At 39.7% G+C, this 24,164-nt stretch overlaps 1 protein-coding gene across 3 annotated transcripts in view; it reads right to left on the bottom strand.

Annotated features, from left to right (window-relative positions):
- LOC108002045 (glutamate receptor ionotropic, kainate 2-like) overlaps nt 1–24,164 on the bottom strand; it is a 94,525-nt gene that overhangs the window by 25,262 nt on the left and 45,099 nt on the right. For 2 of the 3 annotated variants that reach the window (XM_017063414.3, XM_017063416.3), the window contains exons 1-2: nt 22,550–22,833; nt 14,683–14,796 (exon numbers count right to left, since the gene is read on the bottom strand). In XM_017063414.3, the coding sequence (XP_016918903.1) occupies nt 14,683–14,788 (106 nt within the window). In that variant the 5' untranslated portion in view covers nt 14,789–14,796; nt 22,550–22,833. Of the gene's footprint in view, nt 1–14,682; nt 14,797–22,549; nt 22,834–24,164 lie in introns of those variants that run through there. The other variant, XM_017063415.3, reaches the window with a different exon arrangement.

Genomic DNA, 24,164 nt, shown 5'->3' with positions numbered 1-24,164 from the left:
GAGAGACTTTTGTTAACCCTGATAAATAATCTACGATCCAGTTTAATAATTTGCTGCCTCGGCGAGTTTACGGCTGCATTAAATTGGAACTGCATCGCCTTCCGGAGGGAAAGAGTTAAGAAAGACTGGCCTTTACGGCCCGGTCTTTCTCTCCAGTTGTACGTACCAGCCCTCCCTGGTGACGGCGGGGAAACTAAACGGAAGTTTTCTAAGAAAATTGTCTCACGTCCCTCGCCGTTTTTCGTCCTGTGAAAGAAGAAATTGAAAATAAGCGGGCCGCGCTTTTATCTGCCGCCGCTGCCATTGACTCGCACCACTTTAAGACTCTTGATGAAATGTCGCGCCTTTCACGCGTGACACCTCTTTGCTTCGAGCACCTGTTTTCATAAACTTGTATAAAGTTTACCAAGTTTACCCAACTTTCAACGCTCTTTTATCCTCCTTCTTATTAAATTTTATGAATCGCGTCGTTAAATTTTTCTCGCGCGGTGATCGTTAATAAGGCAAGTACAATTATTTTAGAAATTATTATATTGTTCCAAAGTAAACTAAATTTCGATCGAAATTTTTCTTGTTTGTAATATTCGTAATATGTTTGTAATATCGACAAAATTATTTATTTATAAGATCTGAGACGATCTGTTTAGCTCGAGTCAATACGAAAGTTTCTGCAACAAGGTTTCTTCTTCGAAGACAATAATAAATAAAGGGTTAATGTTGGAACTTCCTCCTACAATTATATACGAATTTATGCACACACGTGTTTCACTGGGGACCAAACTTCAACTCGATTCCGTTCCAACACGCTTGTCATCTCCATTCCACGCCTGAGAATTGTTCGCACTTGTAGGTGCCGCTTAATAATTACTAAGCTTACATACTTTGGAGACTTTATCATCTCGAGAATTATCCTCACAAAAGATCTTCTCTGTTAATTTTGCTTTGAAACATCATTCGCATATTTTGTAAAAAATGATGGAAGAACAGCAAAGATAATAAAAATGTTTATGCCTTCGAACATGGGATATGGATCGTAATTCGCGTAATCGCGATTCTTTTAATCAATTATTTGTCAAGTTACGTTGGTTTTGCGAAGCTCAACTCGATCAAATTTAAAAGAGAAAATTAATTTCGAGGAAACACTGAGCGGAAACGCAGCGTACAATGGTAATCTTTTGTTAAACGGGAAATCCAGAGGAACAACAAAGCTCCTCGAATTTGAACGTTATTTCTCCTAACATCCCTGTACACAGTTTTCGCGCACACTTCATAACTGGCTGCGTAATTATTCGGGAAATGGAAATTATGAAAATTGGTGCCGCTGTATGAAGAGGCTGTTGGAAATTTAACCGGGAAACTTTCGACTTCCGTGCAATTGTTTCTCTCATTATCAACCAGATAAGACAAGACCCGTTTTCCATTATCTTTATTCAATAACCTGAGAAATCTGTTCCATGCCTGTAATACGGTCATCTAGGAAAAAATTTGAAATATCGATTAGAAGCCCTTAATAACCCACCGCGGAGAGATCTCTGTCAGAGATAGAGGGGAGGGGGAAATGAGAGGAAAGAGCGGATGTACGCGTTGAGATAAAGATTTTTATGAAAAATAGGGGGATTAATCGAAGGCGAGTTGAAAAAAGAAAGTGGAGATCGAATCGAATTAAAGATAAATCGCGAGGAGGAAACGCATTACCATCGTGCTCAATTTTCATTGTCGACTAAATCGCCCCTAAAAAAATCCATTTATCGAACAATAGAACTTATATAAACCTTTATCAAACCTTCTCTTCTTTTCTTCCCCCCCTTTTTTTTCATTTTCTTCCAGACCCGTGATTAATCGGGACGAAACAAACCAGACCGTTTTCTTTCCTTCTCTCCCTCCCCCTTTTATTAATCCTCACGAATTCTTTATTGGACGAAGAGGCGGAGGAAGGAGAGGGTAGTATCGTAGATTGAAGCCGCGATCGCGCGAAAGTAGATGGAATAATAGGTGGTGTAATTAGATCCGTGGCGTGTAATTGTTGCTTTGCCGCGATAACACAGCGTCGAGTGAGGGGGAGGGGCGACCGGTTCATTACCACGTCTGGATAAGCGACGTGGCCACCACCACGCTCCTTCTTCCAAACCCCCCTTTGAGCTCTCGTCCTCTGTTTCGCTAAGCCCTTATCCGGGCGTAGATTACCGAGTTTCCAAGTCGACGGTACTCACGACGGTGCACAGAATCTAATCGAGAAGCAAGCCGAGTTAACGCCAGACGAGGGGCTCAATCGCGCCGGTTTGACGAACACCGGGCTGACGGTTGTCTCTCGCCGCGAGTCGTCTGCCGACAAAGGGTGAAGCGGATAACGAGAAATGGAAGAGGCAATTGGGATTGGATCTCGGAATGGAATCTCCCAGAGTTTGCACGGTTGTTTTGCGATTGAATAACGGCCACGAGTTTGTTTTAATCGTGCGTTGGATCTGCGTCGAACGAGTTTTGCGACCGTACACCTTTTGCCAAACCCTTCTATTTATTAATTCTTATCGAGCTCGTCAAAATTTTGATGACATCGCGTGTTTTTTTTAATATCTGAGTGAAGTGGAGTAATCATCAAATGGACATCTCGCGTGTACAAGTTTTTGCTTCTTTTGCATCGAAATCGATATCGAAGTATCGATATTGTCTTTTTGAGTTTCGATGATATGAAAATCGTTTCTATGAATCTCGTCGCCATGAAATTTACGAATATTTCCCCGTATTATCTTTTTTTTTTTATTATATTATACCTGCGAATCATTTACACGTTACGGGATGTGATCTTAGATACCGAATTCCATGAATCGTGAATATATATATATATTCATAAAATTGAATTGAGATTTGCTCAGTTTAGGTTGGTCGTTTCGATGAAGCGCGGCCATGTTTAAATTCTTTATACGATGCTTTTCACTCGCCATAGGAAATTAAGTGAACATATTTAGGAATTTGAATAAAATGAATTTCTTATTTGAAAAATGGATAAAAACCGGAAAGAAAAGAGAACCCGCAAAAAAAGAGGATGAAATTATTTTTACGGTAAATAATGCGAGAGTAATATAATAATGCGGAGAGGGTAAGGAAGGATGTTAATATTGTCTCGGCGTGTTTTAATTGAAATTTTTTTCGAACGAAACAGTCAATAAATATTGGCGGCAACATTGTGTATAAATTTTATTGAAAACCATTCAAACAAAAGTGAATTGTTCCGCGTGTACTGAGTAGAGAGAGAGAGCGAGAGAGAGAGAGGGAGAGAGAGAGAGAGAGAAAGAGACAGAGAGGAATAAATAAATCGCCAGTAATAGACGGCGCGGCACTTGTTGCTTGTAAAATATATTTCATAAAATTTTAACAAACCTTGTCGTGAGCTGCCTTCCAAAGGAAAATTTCCTTTCATTAAACTTTTCAATTAAACTGTCACGTATTAACCCGTATACACGGTTACTCGTACATTAATAACACGCACATTAAATGTTTTTATAATGGTTTTTGAAAATAAAATAAATAAAAAAAAAATGTATTGAAAAAATTATTTCGAGCGTTTAAACGAAATGAAACAAACTGGGATGCTGGACAACGGGATAATATTAAACTCAGATTTTTGAAAAAAATTTTGTCAACAAAATTTTCGTGAAATGTTCAAATATTAGCGAGATGAAAATATAAAAAATTTACTCTTGTATTTACAAATTAAAATAATTATTTTATATTTTTTATCCCCAGTAAAATGACATTCATTATTATTTTTCGTTCACACGGAATAATAAATTCAGACATTTCGTAAATTGGAGGATATTAATACGATTATTTATAAAAAAAATTATTTTTTATATATTATTTTATATACGTATTTAATACGATAGAAAAGCTAACATATTTTTATTACTTGGCAAAAGTCCATATTTTTATGTCCAAAGGAAAGATTAATTATTTCGATTTCTCATCTGATTTTAAATTTTTTTTTAAGAAAAGTATTTATAACTGATATTATTGGAACCATTTTCACGATTAAAAATTTTGTCAGTTGCTCTTATTTTTATCAACGATACTTTAAATTAAAACAACATTCTATGAATGAGAATTCCGTTTTTACATCGAATGAATAAAAATACCGAGTTAAAATTCGAGAAAAGCAGCGAGAAATGAAAAAAAAAAAAAAAAGAAGAAGTCCAGTTTCCATTAAGGTTTACCAATGTTTTTAATAATAAAGTTTTCTAACAGAAAATCTTTTATTTTTCTCAAAATTATCAGATAAACGCCGTAAAATATTTTCCACGAATTATTCTGTTTTCTTCTCTTGTTATTTTCATTTAATAATGATACAATGTAGAGAAAATCTTGCAGTGATAAACGAAAAATATCATCAAACCAAATCCATTATACGAAGAAATATTATTCTTCATCCAACTTCGTCAAACGCAAACCGATGGTACGTTAAAGTATATTTTGCTTTCGTATCCGAACAAATAAAATCATCCTTGAATCATTCGTTAAAGCGAAATACTATTATTTACACCAAGGAAAGAGAAACAGGATCCACGAGTCTCCGGCGAAATTTCAACGTGGCGATTAGTTCGATACCGATTTCGACTTCCGCACAGTCGACAATTCTCTCTCCTCTTCTCTCCCTCCATACAATATTGTCGGTCGGTGGCAAACAAAATTTGCATAAGACTGTTAATAGTAGCGGATAATGGGCGAGGACTGGTGAAAGCCAGTGGCCAACGAAGTGAGACCAGCTGAAATGTCGCGGTGCATTAAGCCGGAATTGTGTCCGCAAAAGGACCACTTTAAGGTCTCAACGACGTTCCAACTGCCTTTCATAGGATTCTTGGGGGGGGAAGAGGAGTTGTGTAGATGAAAAACAAAATAGAAGCTGGCCTGTGCCCAGATCGTCGAATCGATACCGTCCAATCGACTGGAATCTTTCAATGTGGTGTTCATGGATGAAAAGAGGGATTGTCGAGGGTTGTCTTATCCGATGAATCCTGTACAGATATTTCGCGGATTGAATTTCGGTTCATCGATTCATTCACGTAGAAACGTAGTCTTTCTATCCTCTCTCTTTATTCCGATAGCTAGTGGATAGTTTTTCTAGTTTCCTGCAAGAGGAGATTCGTTTCGTAACGGGACACATTTCGCATAGTGTCGACACCACTCGACACTAAAACTATTTACTCAATAATCACCGCGTCACGTAACGAATCGCCTGTTCAACGCTATTAAGTTAGCGGGGGAAATTCACGAGGCCAACGCGAAACAGCGCAAGTTGTACAATCCGCCGAAATGATGCTCGTGTTTGTGGTCAATTTAATTTAAAACTAAATGAATCGCTATAATTCGAATAATTGGAATGTGGAATGCAACGTGAATAAAACAGGATAGAAAAATTTATATAAATAAATAAATAAACGATCGAGAAGATAATTAGCGAGAGGGGTGAACGTTCAAATACCACAATTTCCATCGATAATTTTACCCCGTCGAACGATACCAACACTTGGTCGTTCTTAATTACCGATTAATCCCAGAATTTGTCCAAAAACGGGACGTTTTAATGACGCGTCAATCGTTTCAATCGATTCTTCCTTTCGCAGGAAGAAGAGAGAAAGAGAGAGCTATTTCGATTTTCGTCGACGAAAAAGCGTGGAAACGTTATTATGCGATGGTATTTCGGGAACGATCGAGATAATACAATTTCGCATCGGTACACCGGCCCATTTAATGTTTCATCAATTAAAACGACGTTACAATGGGGCAAATTGTAAAACATGGGCCGGGTTATTATCCGGAATAGTCGGGATGGGCGGTCGCCATTCCTGCGATAATCATCCCCCGTGTCCGGCTTTATTTATAACTTCATTAAAATTCAAGCGGTAATCGGACGATACATACGAGGTTGACCTCGTAATCTAATACGAGCTGACCGTGTCCACCTTGAATCTTTAATGGGAAGACAAGGGAAGGTGGAGCAACGACAGGTGAAACGTGCACCGTTTGCGAATATTCCTCGTGAATTTTTACGATCTTGATCCTTTTCAGGGGGATATCCTCCTATCTCCTCTCCCATACCTTCCTCCATTCGCGCGTAATAGGGGACATCAACAGAGGTGTTGGCGAACGCCTTTAAATATTTTCCTTGCCAGAGATGAAGAAAGATTAAGATAATCCCCGGCGAGTCGGTGTCTCATTAGCGAGATGTTGCGAGTGCAGGGACATTTAAAATCGTGAAAATCGCGGTATTCCCTGCGGGGGGGAATAGGAGAAGCGTTACTCTAAACATAAACTTTTAAAGCGGTCGTAATCTTGATTATCACTGCGTTCGCGAAATAATCTTCCCGAATGACCGTATCGCGCGAAACTGCGATGACTTTTTGCTAAGAACAGCCGAGATTTTTATCTTTCCGCCATTTGCGAACGAAATCTTTGCGAATATAAAAGAGAGAGATAGAGAAAACATCGAAGCAATATTTTTAAATGGTAATAATAATCGTTTTTAAGAGCTTTCGGCTAAGCTTTTACTATCCTATCGAAAAATCAAAAAAAAAAGAAAGAGCATCGAGGACAAAATAAGAAAAAGAGAAGAATAGGGTACGTAACTTCCGGTTAAATCGGAGCTCAAAAGTCTTCGCAATAAATAGAGAGTATTCTCATTATCTCATGACGGGTTGTGTCCTCTTCTCAGCTCTATTCATTCGATTCGTTTCACGCTTAAAAACGTTCAACTCGATGAATGAGAGAATCGCGCGGATAAAAGGAGGAAACGTGGGGGAGGAGGGGAGAGGGAAAGGGAAGAGAGGCGAAAAATCAGCTTTGTTTCGTTCGATTAAATAATCACGGTGGAAAAAATTTGGACAGTTGGTTTTGAACTTTCAGAAACTTTTCCATCTAATGGCGTTCAACGAACGTCCGTTGTTCCAAAAGTTAGATATATCTTTCGATGGTGCGTTAAACTGGGTTCGGCATTAAAGAAAGATTGCTCGACTTTTTTTCGCCGGTAATCCAATTATTTTCGTTGATTTATAGCGAGCACGCTCCATTATGGATCAAAGGGGGACTCTTCGGGAGATGATCGCTCGTTTCCTTACGCCCGAGAAAATTGAAACGAAGTAACTAAAGCACTCGTCAGAGACTCCCTCTTCAATGGTTCGTTCGCATACGTCTTCTGGTAAAGGATAGGAAGGTTTCATTAAGTATAATACGGCGATGTTCATTTAAAACGAGAAAGAATACATATAAGAATTTTGAAAGGCGAAGTAAGAAGAGAATTTTATCGAGAGATTAAACGTGATAATTCGAAGAATGGGTTGACAGTCGTTTCGAAGCGAGACGAAAATTTTAATTTGGCCAAAAGAAGATCAGGGTTGTTCCGCTTTTCTTGTAGTGGCTATTAACGTATTCTTCCTCTTTCTCTCTCTCTCTTTCTCGAAGAAGAAGAAGAAAAATTCTTGTCACACGCCCATTTTCCTCTCTCTCTTTCTCTCGCAAAAATGCGAGGGCAAGTATGCTTTCAAACGAGCTCGTTCTCCGTGACTCGTTTAATTCCATTCCCTGAAAAAACTCCACTCCCTCTCGCGGATTCTTTCGCGGGGACTCCTTTTGCCGCGGTCCGAAATGCCCGAGGACGAGGAAAAATATTTCCCTTCAACGGGCCACTCGTTCAAACTTCGACGCCCAGCCGGTAAAAAAATCGGACCAGAGATTCAGCTCAACCTTGTACACGAATGGTCGAGCTTCATTAATGTTTTCTCACCGAATTATTCACCTCTCTCTTTTTCTCTCTCACTTCGATTTGCCGTCGGTTATTCGGACCGCAACTCCGGATTTACGCGTAAGGCAAAAAAAAAAAAGAGCGCGAATCGCACTCTGACTCCCATGAATATGTAACGAGTGTCTGCCAACCGCGATATTTTCCTCTTTTCGAGAGGAGAGAGAGAGAGAGAAAGAAAAAGAGAGAGGTAGGGGGAAATTTCATCGATGAATGATTACCAAGGTGTTGGATATCGATGTTTTAAAACTGGTTGCGATGCATTTACGATAGGGATATTTTGGTATCGGATCAGGAAAGAAGGAGGGGGAATGAAAATGGATTTGCAGAAGGAAAGTTTCATTTCGAAACGCGCCGACGATGAAAAAAAAAGGAACAACGAAATTGCTAATGTTTTTACCCTCTCTTGCTCCAATCCTCTCCTCTGATTAATCGGCAAATACTTTTTTTTTTCCTCCCTTTTATGCACGCGTATTTCTGAAGTCGGAAACGATTGATCCAAAAAGAGGATAATAAGATTCGATTCATCTTCTCTACCTTCACGATCCACTTTCTTACGATATTGTCCTCGTTCCCGTATATATTACCAAGATTTATTCAGCATCAAGGATGTATCTTTCGCTTTGGCGGGCCGATTAAAATTTCTTTGTAGATTCGCAAGAAGGGGAGTCGCTACGATTTTCAAAGGGAAATCCTCGAGAAGGAGGTGAAGGGAGGGATAGGAGACGCGTAGCGTCCTGCAATTTTTCTTCTTTGATACGGGAATCATCCTCGCTTCGCGCGATATCCCAGAGGAAGAATGGTGGAGGGCAACGAGGAGGGTAACGAGGAACTGGTTTAATTAAACTTATAACTATTATCCACAAAGTCTTAGCTTAGCCGTGCTATTATCGGGCCAGCAATAGAGTGACGCAAAGGGAGTAAAGAGCGGCAGGAATATAAGAACGAAACGGGTAACTTCCGTATCTCCTTCGACGATAATATCGGCGAAAGAATTATAATGAAAAAAGAATGAAAGCTGGGGACGATATTATTTTTCCTCGTCACGCCCCGTGATCTCTCGCCCCTTTCCCCCTTTTTGCTTGTCTCGAGATCGAGATAGAAGGAGGCTGTGTGTTTGAATTGTAAGGAAAAAAAGAAAGAGAAGAAAAGAAGAAAGAAAGAAAAGAAAAAATGGAGAGGAAGAAAAACAAGGTACAATTAAATTCTTGTTCTCGTTATTAAAATTTCAGAGAAATTGTTCTTAACGAGATTTCTCACGGTTGCTGGAAGTAGTACGCGTTAATAATATTTACGTGTGCATAACTGGTCGGTTATAAAAATAAATTACTTCGTTCTTTAACTGTGCACGCGTGACGATTCCAGACAAATGACATATATTCTACATTTCGTCATTTTCTCGGGAGAAAAATATCTATCTTCCGTAAAAACAGTCGGTGGTTTTGAATTCGAGTGATCAAACGAACGTTTTTTCTTTATTATCTTATAAATAAGAATTTCAAGGAGCAGGGCGTGGAACGGGAAATTTTGGTAAATTGTTCGAGACGGAGGAGTATTCGCACGAAGAGGGTATTCCCTTTGTGATCCAGATCGATGTGAATAGTCGGTGATTGGACTAATCATTATCCTTCATTAGGGGTGGCATGATCAACTCTTGTCCCCGGGATAATATGCAACGGCTGTGTGAATTATTCCCGAACAATTACAATTCCCAAGGAGGATGGGGTTCGACCAAACTGTTATTAGCAACTTTGCTCCCTCTAGATTGGTCGGTGATCCGATATTTTCGACCAAGTACTGTACATCCCGAGTATTGTATCGTTCTCGAACAATTACACGTTCCGTGCAACGCGGCAGACAAAAACCCTGTTGGAAACTGTGCAGCAACTGTGTTGTAAAAGTTTCAAGCTTCGAGCTGGTAATCGGTACGAAAAGGAAGGCTTCTCGTTCAACAATTTTCAACTTCTTTGGGATTTGGAAAATGTTGAAAGGCGAGCCAGGTTGGAAATATTAAAAATACCAAAGTTCGATGCCTGCAAATGATCGGCAAGAGAATTAATCCAATTAATGGAACGATTACAAGATGGATAGAGGATAATTTCCCTAAATAGATTTCGAACAAGTTGGTTCGAACCGATCCCATCGGACATATTCATCCCGATATCTTCTTCGGCCAGAATCCACAAATCATTTCCAACAACAGCGGCATCCGTCATCGATGCCAGCTGCATCCTCGTTCCCACGTTCACCGCGGCGATACATCACACCTTTATCTCCCGTTGAATATCGATCAACCCGTCCGCCCGCCCTCGTGTCTCACCTTTTCTTCCATTTCTCTCCTCTTCCTTTATCCCGCGGCCGACTTTATTTCCCCCAAGTGAGCCACGCGATGAAATCGTTTCACAGAAGACGGAGATCGTCGCATCGAGATCGGCCCAACAACTTCTAATAACGTTATCAAAAGTTTACCGAAGGCAGGAAAGAGAAGGGAGAAAGAGTTTTCCACGGCGAAACGCCGATGAAAAGGCCATTCCCTCCTCCCATTGAACGATCTGGGGGAGGATGCACGCGTACCAGATCCGGTTACACGTTTGAAAGGGAAGTAATCACTTACCCGGTGGGGAAGGGTATTTTCGCGATGGTATGCGGAGCAAAAAAAGAGCGGTCTGCCTTGGTGCGGAGAGGAGGCAAAGGAAGTTGCTATGCCTGGGTCTCTTCCGGTCTGCGGAAGCCTGGAAGCCACACGGAGTTGAAGCGGAACGGGAAATCGACGATTTCTACCACGACGATGCCAGAGGGCTGGCGAGCCACGCGTTCCTCCTCCGATCGTTCCTCGTGAAAACGGCCCTCTTTTCACTCCCCGTTCCATCCTCTCCTTTTTACTCGATGTATAATAAACATCGAACGGGACGAACGAACTCAATCACGATAGAGATCTTTGATCGGTCATCGGTGTGTTAACTATGACGGACTATTTCGTCGTTGCTATCGATGCAAGAATGTTTGCACGAGTCGCACGACGTTTTCGTTTCATATATTTTATATTTTCGAAGATGTAATGTAAAAAACGATTCGAATTCTTGGAGCGATGAAAATGGAATAATATTGTTGCACGCCTGGAGCAGTGAACGCGTCGAAACGTTGCTCAAGTTCAATCGACAAACAGCATTACGAATATCGGTTCGAAATTTTTGTACGAATTTTGCACGGGAGTGTCGATGTTAAAAAACCTTGATAAATATCTTGATACCATTCCTCTTCTCCTCCTCTCCCTGTATATTTTCGTATATACCTGTATTTACCCGCGTCACGCATGAAACGAAATTCGAATTATCCATCGCGACCACGAAAAGTGTTACTCGATGAAATCGAAAACCTTGTATGCATCCTATGTATGCGATTCTATTTTCAAACTCCGATTTAAATTCGCTTATAATACTATGGAACGTTCGAGAAACGGCTAAATCGAGAAGAATCTGATTAAAATCCTCGCGAACGATATCGAGGGATTTCCAGGCCCGCTTGTTTGTTACGTTCGACCGGAATTACGAGTCAGGCCGTAAACCTGTCCGTTTGAACGGGGCGTATAATTTTATACGCGCGACACGTCGTACGCGAATATAATCCTTATTTATAGTCACATCGCGCTGGCACCGTGGAAAATTTCCACGGCTCGGCCACCGAGGATTTTCTTACCACCCTTCGAATGACCTGTAATTCTCGCGAACAACGAGAGCTTTGGAGGAAAAGAGGGGGCGACGCGTGGTGGCCGGTTGGGTGGTGGCTCGTAAAGCAATGAGGGCCGGCCTTGCATGGCCCGAGCTTACGTGTCTTGTTCGCCAATAATTCAATCTTGTTTGTGCGCCGTGTCGTCCCGAGTTTGTCGACTGTTTCGAAGCCGGAAGAAATATTGATAATTACTCGCGACTGCGTGTTTCCGGTCACGTATTTCGCTCGTATCGTGGCTTACACGCCGTATTTTCTTCCCTTCTTTTGCACTTCTTTGCACTTTGAATATTTATGGAATTTTTATGAGTTATCGGCAAATTCGCATGAATTATTTTATTGAAAATTTATAATTAATTTTTTTCACGGGAGAAGATGGATCGGAATTTTATTTATTTTTTTCTACTTTTTTTTTTTTTCTTATTCTCTTTTTTCCAAACTCGATGGAATATTATTAATAAACGGTAGACGGTATCATCGTATTCGTATACACAACTCGATCGATTTATTACTATCTGTCTTTGACGAAGCATTATACCGGTCATTAATTACCTCAAATACGATCGGCCGCGCGCTATTAATATGTTCATCTGTCAATCATTTTAATCAGCTTCCCTCTATTAATTTTCATGTAAATCGAAGTGAATTGTTCCAAGTTGTATGTAGAGAAAATTAATTATAACGAGCTTTTTCTTTCTTTTTTCCATGTAAATTATACAAACCGTACGCGTAAGAGATGATAAAACGTTGATGAATTTTAATGGATAATTACAGTTATTAAAACACTTGATGATTATATTCACCATCGGTAAAACGAAAATGGCCGGTAATTATACTTGGAACAATTACCGATATTATTTATACCGATATTCTGTATTCCTGAAATTGCATAATAATTTAGAACGATAATAATAAAAAATGATCGACGCAAGAGAATCTCGTCGATTGTAAATTCGGCAAGCGTTACATTACATACCGGTCGTAAAACAAATTGTTATCGCGGTAGAATTTCGATCGATCGTGCATCATCGCTAGGATATTTCGTTATTTGTATCGTTCGATACCGGTCGACTGATGAATGGCGTTCGACTTGAGGCAGTAGAATGGCCCATTCATAGTCAGCCACGCGGAATGCAGCCTCGCTCGGCTCAAGGAATCGGTTTGCTCGTATTTGCGGTCCGCGGTGGTTGCCTTCTATTTATCTGCGTCTCGAATCGCGATTTTAAAATATCTCGAAAGCGTTCCGATTAATTATTGAACGAAGGGTGATTTAAAGGGGGAGGGAGGGAAGAATGGATCGAGTCACAAGGGTTCGAAACGATGAATTGTCGCCATTTTAACAAGACGATGATAAAAAAGATCGTATTACTTTTCGTTCGTATCTCGAATTTATCTTCTGTAACGTAATTACCTTTGATGATGATCATATCGGCCTGAATTCGGGGAGCTATAAATTTTTAATGGCACGGGATGAAAAGAAAATAAGAAAGTATATAATCATCCTTGGAAAGAGGAAATTCTTCTCGAGTTGAGAATTTTTATTCCGAATTTTAATCGACCAAACGTATCCACGACACGAGCGATGAAAAAAGATAAGATAAGAGAGAGAGGATGACGACTCGAAATTGATTTCCTTGGAGGCACCATTTTTAGACCAGACGCGTATGGATATCGAGAATGCTCGATACGTGAAAAGGAAAGCTCGCCAAATATCGAGTTCATGTTCGATCGTTGCAACATATTCCGCAAAAAAAAAAAAAAAGAAAAAGAAAAATAAATTCATCCAACGTTCGAATGCTCAATACATTTTCCATTTATACTTTTTCCTCGCGATATATAACAAATAACACGAAAATAAATTCCGGTTTACCTCCTTTAACAACCTCATATTCTTACCTTACCGCCTTCTTCGAAACACTCCGATTCAAACTTAACCCGAATTTCCGTTCCTTTAATTGCACGATCCTTTGCACCCGTTTTCTATTAAATTTTAATGAAACATACATATATATATATATATATATACACACCTTTCTCCTCCCACACACGAACTCTCTCATTCAGAAGAGAAATTTATAAATAATTGCACGCCGGAAGGAAATTCTTACTATCACCGTCACTCGAATCAACTATGTGTACGCGTGCACACGCAACACCACGGCGTGTGTACGTATACGAGTTGGAAAAGTGAGAGAAAGAGAGAAAGAGAGAGGAGAGAATCAACGAAATATCCAGTGCCCCCCTCCCAGTCGCATTCACCACATCACATTCACAGTCACCAATCCGTAGAAACGTGGCGCGTATGTGTGTGTACACATCGGTGCGGTAAATGCAGTCGCTGCGCAGACAGCTCTTATGAAACCCATCCGTTCCCCTATCTAAATATTTGGGCATTTTCATAAGGGTGAATTTCCTTTCCTGCCCCCTCCCCTCCGTGACAAACGCCTCTTGCGACCCGCGGGCTACTTGTACGTGACTTTCGAAGAACGTCGTAACGTGACCTATCGCCTGTCTATAAAGTTGGCGTCCGTTTCCGGTTCGGCCAGTGGCGCGCGTATATTTACAGGGAGGGGGAGAGGGGAGGAGAAAGGGAGTCGCATCGCGAATTATTCGAATTGGATGGAAATGAACATCGGTGGATAGGGGGAGAACGAGGTTGGCTAGCTGGTGTATTGGAATTGAAAGGTGTCGTGTCTTCCGTGTGAAAAACACGTGGGGTGAGTCACGATTATTGCGGAAATATTTTCGCGCAAAGGGTAGATTTTTTTCCCCGGTGTTCGTCCATCTTTTTAAACGGATCGTGAACGAGGGGGGAGGTGCAGGGAATGGCTTTGTCTCGACACCCTAGGTAGAAATTTAATTTGCGCGCGAGCATGTTCTACCCCTTTTCTCCCCTCCCCCCCTCGTTTCCCTTTTGTTTTCCACGAAATTCGTAGCGTTCGACGTTTTTTATTTCGTCGAAAGCGAAAATTTGTTGTAGATTTTTTTTTTGTATTTGTTTTTATCGTTGCAGGGGCTCTTCCCGTTTTCGGCAATTGCAAATTGGGAAAGCGAGGAGATTCAATAAGGGGAATGTTTTTTCTTTTTCTCGCGGAGATAAGTTGGATTAATTTTGGGGAGGGGAGAAGTCGATAGAAAAAGGTGTGGATTTCTATTTCGATCTTACTCACCGATCTTAATTGGACGCAATGCACCGCAACTGCGAGGAACGATTATGAATAAATTGAGCACGACGAGGACAGATGCGAACAGCCTTGCGTTCATTTTGAGGGCCATAGCGTAACCTGAAAAAAAAAGAATCTTGTTTGAAAATGCAAATATCGTGGTTAAGAGATATCCTCCTAAACTCAACATCGTAATTCTCGTCGTCCGATGAAAATTCCGATGAAATAGCTTTCCCCAGACGGACAGTTAGCTCAAGAATTTAAACTTTACTTCTCTCGAGACTTCCTTCGCCTCCTCCACTTTTTTCCCTCCTATTAATCCAGAGTTCAGCAGCGAATTACTTCCGGTCTACGCTCCATCACTTCTATTTTTAATTTACCCCATGTATCGAACGAATCGCGGAATATCTCGATTGGCAATCGTAAATCATGAAGACGAGCAACCTGAAAACACGATAGAGATGCGCCATGGCGAAACGACGACTACTCGGAACCGGGGCCGAGTTGAATCGCACGATATAGCGTTCAGTAGAACATTTCGCAATGAAGAATGTTTCTAATAGTTTTAATACTGATATATCGTTTAACGACGCGATCGCGTGACAAGTTTTCTCGTGGGCCGACTCTCTTAAAAATAACCAGTTGCATCATCTGTACTCTCCCGATTTGATCCGATCGTTCAACTTTGTTACTTGTGCTCGCAGCTGGAAATACGTACGAATGGATTCGAGTGGAGAAGTAATTCATATTTCGTAATGGCCGACGATGAGAAGCTGACTTGAATTAGTTTTTAGCGCGATTTTTTATTTCGAATTTTCGCGATCAAGGAGTTCGCGAAAGGAATGGTAGTCGATTCAGATCGGAGATAGCAGTGTTTTTCGTTAGAAATGAAATTAAAATTGGAATAGATTTTTGATTCGAAAATTTAAAATTTGTGCAAAAATTTTATTTAAATTTTTTGTTGAAATTGTATTTGCGATCGGGAAATTGTACCGTGCATTGATATTCGGTCAGAAATGGATTTCAACAAAAGTTTACTTTCAAATAATTCTCCTTTTTTTTTTATTCGTATCTAATGATCCGAGATTGGGTTTTTCTTCAAAGGAACGATTCGAAATTGGATCCTATACTTTAATATTTAATATTGGCGAGTACAAAATATCGATCAAAAAAGAATTTAAGAATTGATAAATTCGAAATCGTAAAAGAAGAAGAAGAGTTATCGTTAAAGTCATGAATTTTTCTGAAATTTTAATAGATTGCAAGTAGTTTTGAACAAGTTTTCTCATACGTCGAAAGTTCATTTAACACGTTTATCCCACGTTTCAAATAGAATCGCAGATTTTACGTGCTCTTATTTTTGTTCATAGCACGAGTAATAAAGTGAAAAGCAATTGATAGTAATCTTTTAAGTTTCGCTCGACGACTGATCTTTATATCCTCGCTTTTACAACGATAATAGATGATAAATAGTTCGACGGTAAACACAAGATCGGAATCAATAAAATGAAAATCACTTTTGAACTGTCTTGTTGACACACGTATAAAATTCATCTATAAAATAAATAAGATAATAGATCTATCGCATTTAAATTCATCGAAATATCCATTTTTAAAAATTTATACTTATAATCAAATAACGGAAATCAAACGAAACGATTGAATTAAATGTTGATAGAAAGAGGAAATAAAAGATTTTATAAAATTTCGATCGTTTCCCGATCAGAAAGAATTCCAACAGATGTTATAATTTATAATAAAGAACGAAAATTAATCGCGTGTATACGATTTTTATTCGTTATATATATTTTTGAAAATTTTAATTTTCCACCTTTTATTATTTCCAAATTCCATAAAACTGGATATTCTGTTCTTGACAAAATATTTCGCGACACGTGAAATAATAAAAGAACGAATAAATTTTAAGTTGATAACCAACGAATTTCAAAAAGTTTATTTTGCTGGAAAATGTTAGCTATTTTCCATATCGACGAATCGATTCGAGTTTAAAGAAAAGAAAAATCAAGACGAGGAAAGATGAAGAAACGTTCTCGATTTTCATCAGAAACATTCTTCGTCGAAAAATCTGTATCAACGTTCGGTTAAAATCGATGTTTCATCGGTTCGGGAAGCTATAATGATCCGATTATAAAAAAATTCATTCAATTGACACTTTTATTTCCCCCTCGAATATTTTTGCTTCGTCCTGTATCGTTGCCGTCCGTCCTGTAACGCTACCGGTTACATTTAAATACGTCGATGCACCCTCCGTATCTTTATCGCAATTATCATCACTGACGTTCCGCTCCTTAATAGTTGTTCTCAACGATGAAAGTTCTTGTTCGTCGAAGCATGCGAATTGGACTGGTATTCGTAGATAAACGAGAGGGAAGCCGAATCACTGATTCTGTTCTAAATTTTGGGGGTGGATACGTACGGATTGTTGGATTATATAGATGGAAGTACTGGAAGACGAGAAATTGGAGAATCGAATTATCTGATCGAAGTATATGATTCTCCAAATATAATTGAACTAATATTATTATTTTAATTAATAGTGAAATTTCACGAAATATTAATTCTCTTTGCTCTGATGATGATATATAAAAATTCTACATCGTTTAAAATTTACGACATGCGTCAGCTATTCTTAATGTTGATTCATTATTATTATTAGTTAGTGAAATTCAAGAGTGCCAAAGATAAGATTGTAATTAATGCAGCGAATAAAATTGGATGAAAGTTTTAGGATTAACAGACAAAGCAATAAATTCCAAAAGAATTTCACAATAAATGTATATTGTACAATATGTCGTTGTTGGATTATTTTGCTCTTTGTTTTTGTCAAACATTTTTTACGATACTTTGAGAAATGATTGTTAAATAAGAAAACAAATTTTCAACGATTCCTCCTCTGAAAAGAAGCTCTTTTTTATTTAATTAATTATTATATTTTTTAATGGTAATTTAGAAAGAAACTGAAACTTATATGTATACGCAATTATTTCAATTCTTTCTTTTCAATTTTCCTCGTATCATTCGTATGTAGATTTTTCAAGTCGTGAGATAATAATTGGTATATCGAACGGACGAGCGTGAATTCTTTTTCACGCGAAATAAATTAATGTTATTCGTATTCAACCGTCTAACGATCGTATAATCATAATTCCACGGTTTCGAATAATTATTCGCGAAATTTCTCAGCGCCCTTTGTCCTTGTTCCTTGAATTTTATATCAAATGCGATTTGGACGATGAAAAATTCGTATCCTCGTAAAATTAACATTCGTTTCCCCATTTTCTTATTTATTTTCTTTCGTTACAAAAAGTCATTGTCGATGTGTCTTGTGATAAAAAAAAAAAGAAAAAAAAAAGAAAACGTTACACCTGGAAAATGAAAATGAATTGAACCGTATCAAGAAATAGATTTGATGGTTCCCGGTTATTTCGTTGATTTCATCGTTCCATCTCTCTTAATTGCTCGTTTCCTTTTATCTCGAATTTTAGCTGAATGAAATTGAAGTTTTTTTCGGAACATTTATACGGAAAAACTTCTCTCGTTTCTTTCTCCAATTACCAACCCTCGTTCTGAAACTTGAAATTGGCAGTCGACCATTGTGTGTACGTTGTGTGTACTTCTCACGCATTCTTCGTATTTCGACGTATTCGAGAGATCGAAGTTAATTGCAGTGTTACTCGTAGAAATGTCTGTTCTTCGTTAAAAATCGAATTCTCGCCGGATAACCTCTTGGTTTTCTTCACTGTGATTATGTATCGCATGGAAAGTGTGTCAATTTTCTTTTTTTTTTTTGAGAAGAATCGATGTAAGAACGTGTTATTATTGTAAGAATATTTGTAAGAATTTTTTCGAAAAATTGAATTTCTTGTCCTTCTTGTGTGAATCGTTTTGATCGTTTAAACGTAACTAATAATAAAACGATGTAAAACAACGTATTTTTCGAATGCAGCAAAAAAAAAAAAAAGAAAATAGAGAAAAGTTTCACAAGAGTTGTAACGACTTGAAAATTTCCGATCGAAACTTTTGATAAATTGTTCGTTTTAATAGTTCAAAGACACGATTATACATAGCTTCTCCGATTTACAATTCCCAGGTAAAATTCTTTCTTGTCCACAAAAAAACTTTTTTAAATCAATTATATTGAATAATAAATTAAATTTAAATTGAATTTATTATATTTTGAGATTAACTCGAATAAGAGTTTGTAGTTACAAATATTAAATGGATGGTCGCAAAAAAAATGTGGTTGTCAACTTGGTGAAAATAAATCCCGGTTGTCACGAACATTAGAGAACAAACCGACGTGCTAATATAATGTAGATAATACCGGTATTGCAGACATTGTGGATAAATAGAAGACGATAAAGTAAAATATATGAATTGGGGTGGAAGAGAGTGTATTATTATCGTGGTACAAGTCTCGTGAAAATTATTGTATTTCACAGGCTTGCTACGCTTACATTTTACCAAGTTAAATAAATTAGTTAGAAAGATAAAGATATATATATATACGACGAATAAATCCAATGAATTTCGCTTGTAAACAAAATTCGTAAGAGCGAACCGTTCGGCCATGTTCGCTTCCAAGAACACGATGCCATAGCGAACGTAGTTGTGACTGATCAAAGAACTATTTTCACTCAGTTCTTTTCCCTGTATTTTACTTGTTTACGAATGGCGCGTTACGATGGACTCGAGACGCGTGAAAATCGACGTTCATCGTCCTCTTTTTCTCTGCGCGAATTCTTTATCTTCAGAAAAAAAGAATGCGATCCTTCGAAACATCGTTTGATCGTTTCATCAAAATCAACGATTTCACGATTGAATAGTTGATAATTGAAAATCGGCGTTAACAAGAGAAAAAGAAAAATTGCATTTTTTTTAATCCAATCTCCGGTTCCCATCCCCGTTTAAAACGAGCAGTGAATGTGTATAGCGCAATGGTAGATTTTCCAATCGACGGATTAAAATCTCTCACGAGTCATTAGTATAATATCGGTTAACAGAGCAGAATGGATTTATCTGTAAATAATAATCATCGAATCTCTGGGGGGTTAAAATGGAGGATAAGCGGGCCACTTCTCCGCGAATCGAAGAAAAATAAAATTTGCCCGCTGTTTGAGATACGTATCCAGGCGAGATTTACACGGTGAGATTTAATCGATGGAATCGTTATCGAAATATTTCCGGTTCGAGGGAGCGGATACGCAACGATTCACAGACGGGATCCGAGTATCGCGGATATTTTTATCGTTCGCGTGAAAATTCGACGCAAAATGCAACTTTCCAACACGAACACGAACACGGACAAACGCATGACCATTTTTCGTTTCACAGGCAGTTCCTAAAAACCAGCCAGTCAAACCTCTAACGCGCACCATTTTACACGGGGCGAAAACGGCTGTGAAATTTCTACCGTTTTCAATCCTTTGACACCACCACTCGCAATATTTTCCTCGTGGCGTGCTCCAAGTCAGGTCTAAAGGGTGTTAACTGACTCGTTCGCTCGCACCTTCCACCTATTTTCTCCCCCTCCACACCGGATCGATGTTAAATCTTACGCGTCGAAAAATCCAAGTCGCCTTGTATTCTCCAACGTTTAATAATTTAACGAGTCGAAATGTTGCATCGCGAGAGAGATTTTTTTACACAGATTCGCTTTCGAAAATGTTTGGGGAATAAGATTTTCGGGGGGGTATGAACGATGAAACAACTCGGCTTTGACGAGATTTATTCTTGGTTTATGCGCCCGTTCCTCTTCAATTGCTTTTAATCCAGCCCTCCATCGCCATAATTAAATTTTTTCACCCGTTTTTCTGTTTCCGTTCCCGGGCGAAGAGAAAGTTTTTTATCGAATTCGAGATCGACAAATTAATTACACGAGTCGCGTTACTCGTTCGTTATTTGTTCAAAGCGGATTCTCGCGAATAAAGGAATGCTCGATGATTTTATTTTACAATAATACGCGCGAAGACGGAAACTTAGCGTACACGGAACGTTTGGTTAATTTATTTTTCACCGGCGAGGAATCACCGCTCGAAAGGAAATCACGAAAAATAAGGGAGGAAAAAACGGCGAAACAAGAAAATATCCGAGCCATGGGAACACTCTGGTTAAAAACAGGTGGCTGATGCGCGCACTACCATAAAGTCGGGCTCCTCTTTTTTTCGTAGCGAGCGCAACGCTCACTCGCGTTTCCAATCCGGCGTGAGATAACTCGGCTTGGATTCGAGTTCGATCGGATCAAAAATTGGGTAAAAGGGGCGGTCATTGACTCGAGTCTCGATTCGATAGCGATCGAATCTAGGGGTCTAGGTTCATCCTTCCCTCGATTTTCACAAATATGCACATCCTTTTCGTCGCTGCTGCTGCTTCGCGCGAATATATCAGGCCTCCTCTATCTGGCGGGGAAAAACACGGTTCGTGGAGCTCGTAGGGGACGTAAACTCGAGTCGAGTGCGAGTCGAAAGGGAGAAAATTGCGAGAGAAGGCGCGAGGTTCGGGAGGCTTCTTATGGTTGATCGTGGGATATGAGTGGTGAATTGTGGATGAAATTGGAAATGTTAGCGATGTCAGTGAGCTCGAAAACGATGGAAGGAATGGAGGAGATTAGAAACGTTCCAATTAGCCGATGCACAGCGCACGGGAACTGGTTTTTTTAATAATGGGGATAGGGTTGAAAGTAATTGGAACGAAGATTTAGAATTTTCGTATAGGGTCTTCGCTTGAGAGGGGGAAATTTTCCGGATGAAATTTTTCTTCTTGCTCGTTTGTTTGGGCTGAACGAAATTTGCCGCGCAACGGGAAGCAAGCCGTGCTTATAAATTCAAAGAACTGGAAACCAAGTTATTTTTTTTTTTTTCTTTTTGAAGATCTATGATCTTTCGAGGCTCTGCCAGTCTCGATTTCAGTCGCAATAAAATTCTTTAAAAAGCTACTCGCGATTTTCTATCATCGATAGTTAATTTTTCACCGCAAATACGACAAATTCTTCCATCAATTCGATCGATCTTTTCCCTCCCTCGTTCCTTGATCAATGGATACTCGATAATTTACATTTATCTTCCCCCTAACTAATCCACCCGCTCTTTTACATCGATAGCCTATAAATTTATCGATAATAGTAGGTCTAGATGCGCCACTTACGGATCGAATTAAAGCTTAATTGCGGCAATTAAAAGTGGAATCACAGAAATAAAATTAAGAAATTTAATTAATATCAAGGAATAAAAGACAAGATGTCAAGTGTTGTGATAAGAAGCAAAGAAGCCCCGAGAGAAAATTTCCCAGCTATTGATCGACGTCCACGCGACTTTCTGTGGCGAACCTCTGCGAACCACGATCACGCTTCGACGTCGTTCCGATTTCATAACACTTTTCTCTTTCCAAACAACAACGTTTGACAACAACGTTACAAACGTTCGAGAACCGAGCTCGAAAATATTTTTCAGTTATAAACATTTTCGTCTTCTAGTCGCGCTATCGACTTCTTTTAAAACCTTCCCCCTCCCCACGAAGCGACGATTCTTCCGAAACGAAACGAAATTACACGATCGTTGCGCGCGATCCGCGCCAGCAATCGAGGCCAGATTCTCTCGATGATAAATCCCCAACGCGACAACGATCCCGTTCCGATTCGAAATTTCGTTCTGGACGTGGACATTCCGTGCCATATTCACGGCTGCCATATTGGACACCGGCCTTCGTTTCGCCCGTTGAAATTGTTAAACCGATAAGGAACGCGCGTTCACAGCCGAGAATCCCGATTCTCACGCGTATCGTGCCACGAATACGCCGCCGTGCAGCAGCGATCGTGTATCCGAGACGGCGGAAGATCCGCGAGAGCACCACTCACCTAATTACTTGCAGCGATTCGCGCAACGAGCAACACCCAACGCGCACACCCTTTCATTCTACCATCTCTCGAATCGGCGATGAACCGATCGATGGACGAAGTCGAAGCACCAACCGAAATGAACAATAGCCGGGGATATCGGCACGCAGCGTGGTCCAGCGATTGTTCCCAGCAGAAGTTTCTCGAATCAGCCGAAGACACCGTGAAGAGCGTCGAAATCGATGAGAACGCGGCGCGGAGTATCGCTGTGTTCGCTAGCCCCGCCACGAACTGATTTAAATTTAGCGTGGAACCAGCCTAAATACGCGCGTCGACGTCGCCCGCCTCGAGGAACGCCTCGACACGCTCGCGATCCTCTTCGCATCGTGGCCAATCGCGCGGAAGATCGTCGCGAAGATTCTCTCTTCCTTTCTTCCTTTTCTTTCCTTCTCGCCCGCTCGATGCCCGAGTTCGCGCCTCGCCTTCCCCTCGATCGGGAAGGGAAATTGGATTAAAAAATTTCCACGCCGGCGGCGCACCAATTACGAAACTATTATCGCGGTGCCGAGTGCTTTTACTTGTCCAACGTAAAATTACCGTGTCATTGAATTATAAATTGCGCCGGCCGCTTTTTGCGCATTCCCCTAGACTAGGGAGAAGAGAACGAAAAGAAACCATTTCCTTCGGATTAATTGGACGGCGGTGGCACGTGGTCGTCTTACGCGCGGAGGCGTATTTATTTTCGTCCAATTTCACGTTCCACGCTTTGGTTGAGTTGAGTTCTCGGCTTGGAATAGTGGCGAGTAGTTGAATCGTTGCTTCGATCGGTTTAAAAATATGTTATCGACGGGTTGTCGCGTTTGGGGCTGGGTTGGGTAGGATAGGCTTTCGTTCATTCCATCTTCTTCTTCCGATATTTTAAATTAAATCCCGTGATTGGGATAATCGGTGCGTTCCTCGGTGTCTAAATACGTTGGAACGTGTCCAAATAGTTCATTGAAACTGCATTAACAAAGTCTCATAACGTTCATTGAAACTATTATTAGGATGGAAGTGTAGTGAATGAACTGAGCAAATTTTAGACAGTAATGGAATAATAAAAAATGCGTCAACGATGAATGGGATGTGTATTTTGATCGTGTAATTAATTTAACTTGCTAAAATGTTATACTGTGGGGGGAATAAGTATGGCAATACTTTATCTTTGACGGTCGGATGAGTAACGTACCATCGCCGTTTATTGGACGTGTAAAGCGTACGAAATTGAAAGTAGAAGGGACTTGTAAAATGAAACGCAAATGTGTTACGACGACGCCCGAGAGGGTGGGAACGAAAATATGAAAAACTGCGATCGTATCCGAACCACACTGAAAAATGGTATGAAAACACAATTCTGAAATAAATACGAACATCAGCGCCTATATTTTAAAACGACCTAGCCAGCTTACACACGATTCTCAAGTATAGCATAAGGTGAGGAAAAAATGTTACATTATCACCCTCTTGTCACATGGTGCGATAAACCGAGTTCCTCAATCACGTAAATAAAATTCGCAAGATTCGAGTTTAGTCGATCGCAGATCGATATAGGGATACATCTTATTCTAAAATTCTACCGAAATTCTAAATAAAACGT

This window comes from Apis cerana, linkage group LG1, assembly GCF_029169275.1.
Source record: "Apis cerana isolate GH-2021 linkage group LG1, AcerK_1.0, whole genome shotgun sequence".
NCBI classification, from domain to species: Eukaryota; Metazoa; Arthropoda; class Insecta; order Hymenoptera; family Apidae; genus Apis; species Apis cerana.
Note: the sequence above shows the minus strand (reverse complement) of the source record. Positions and strands in the feature narration are given on the sequence as shown.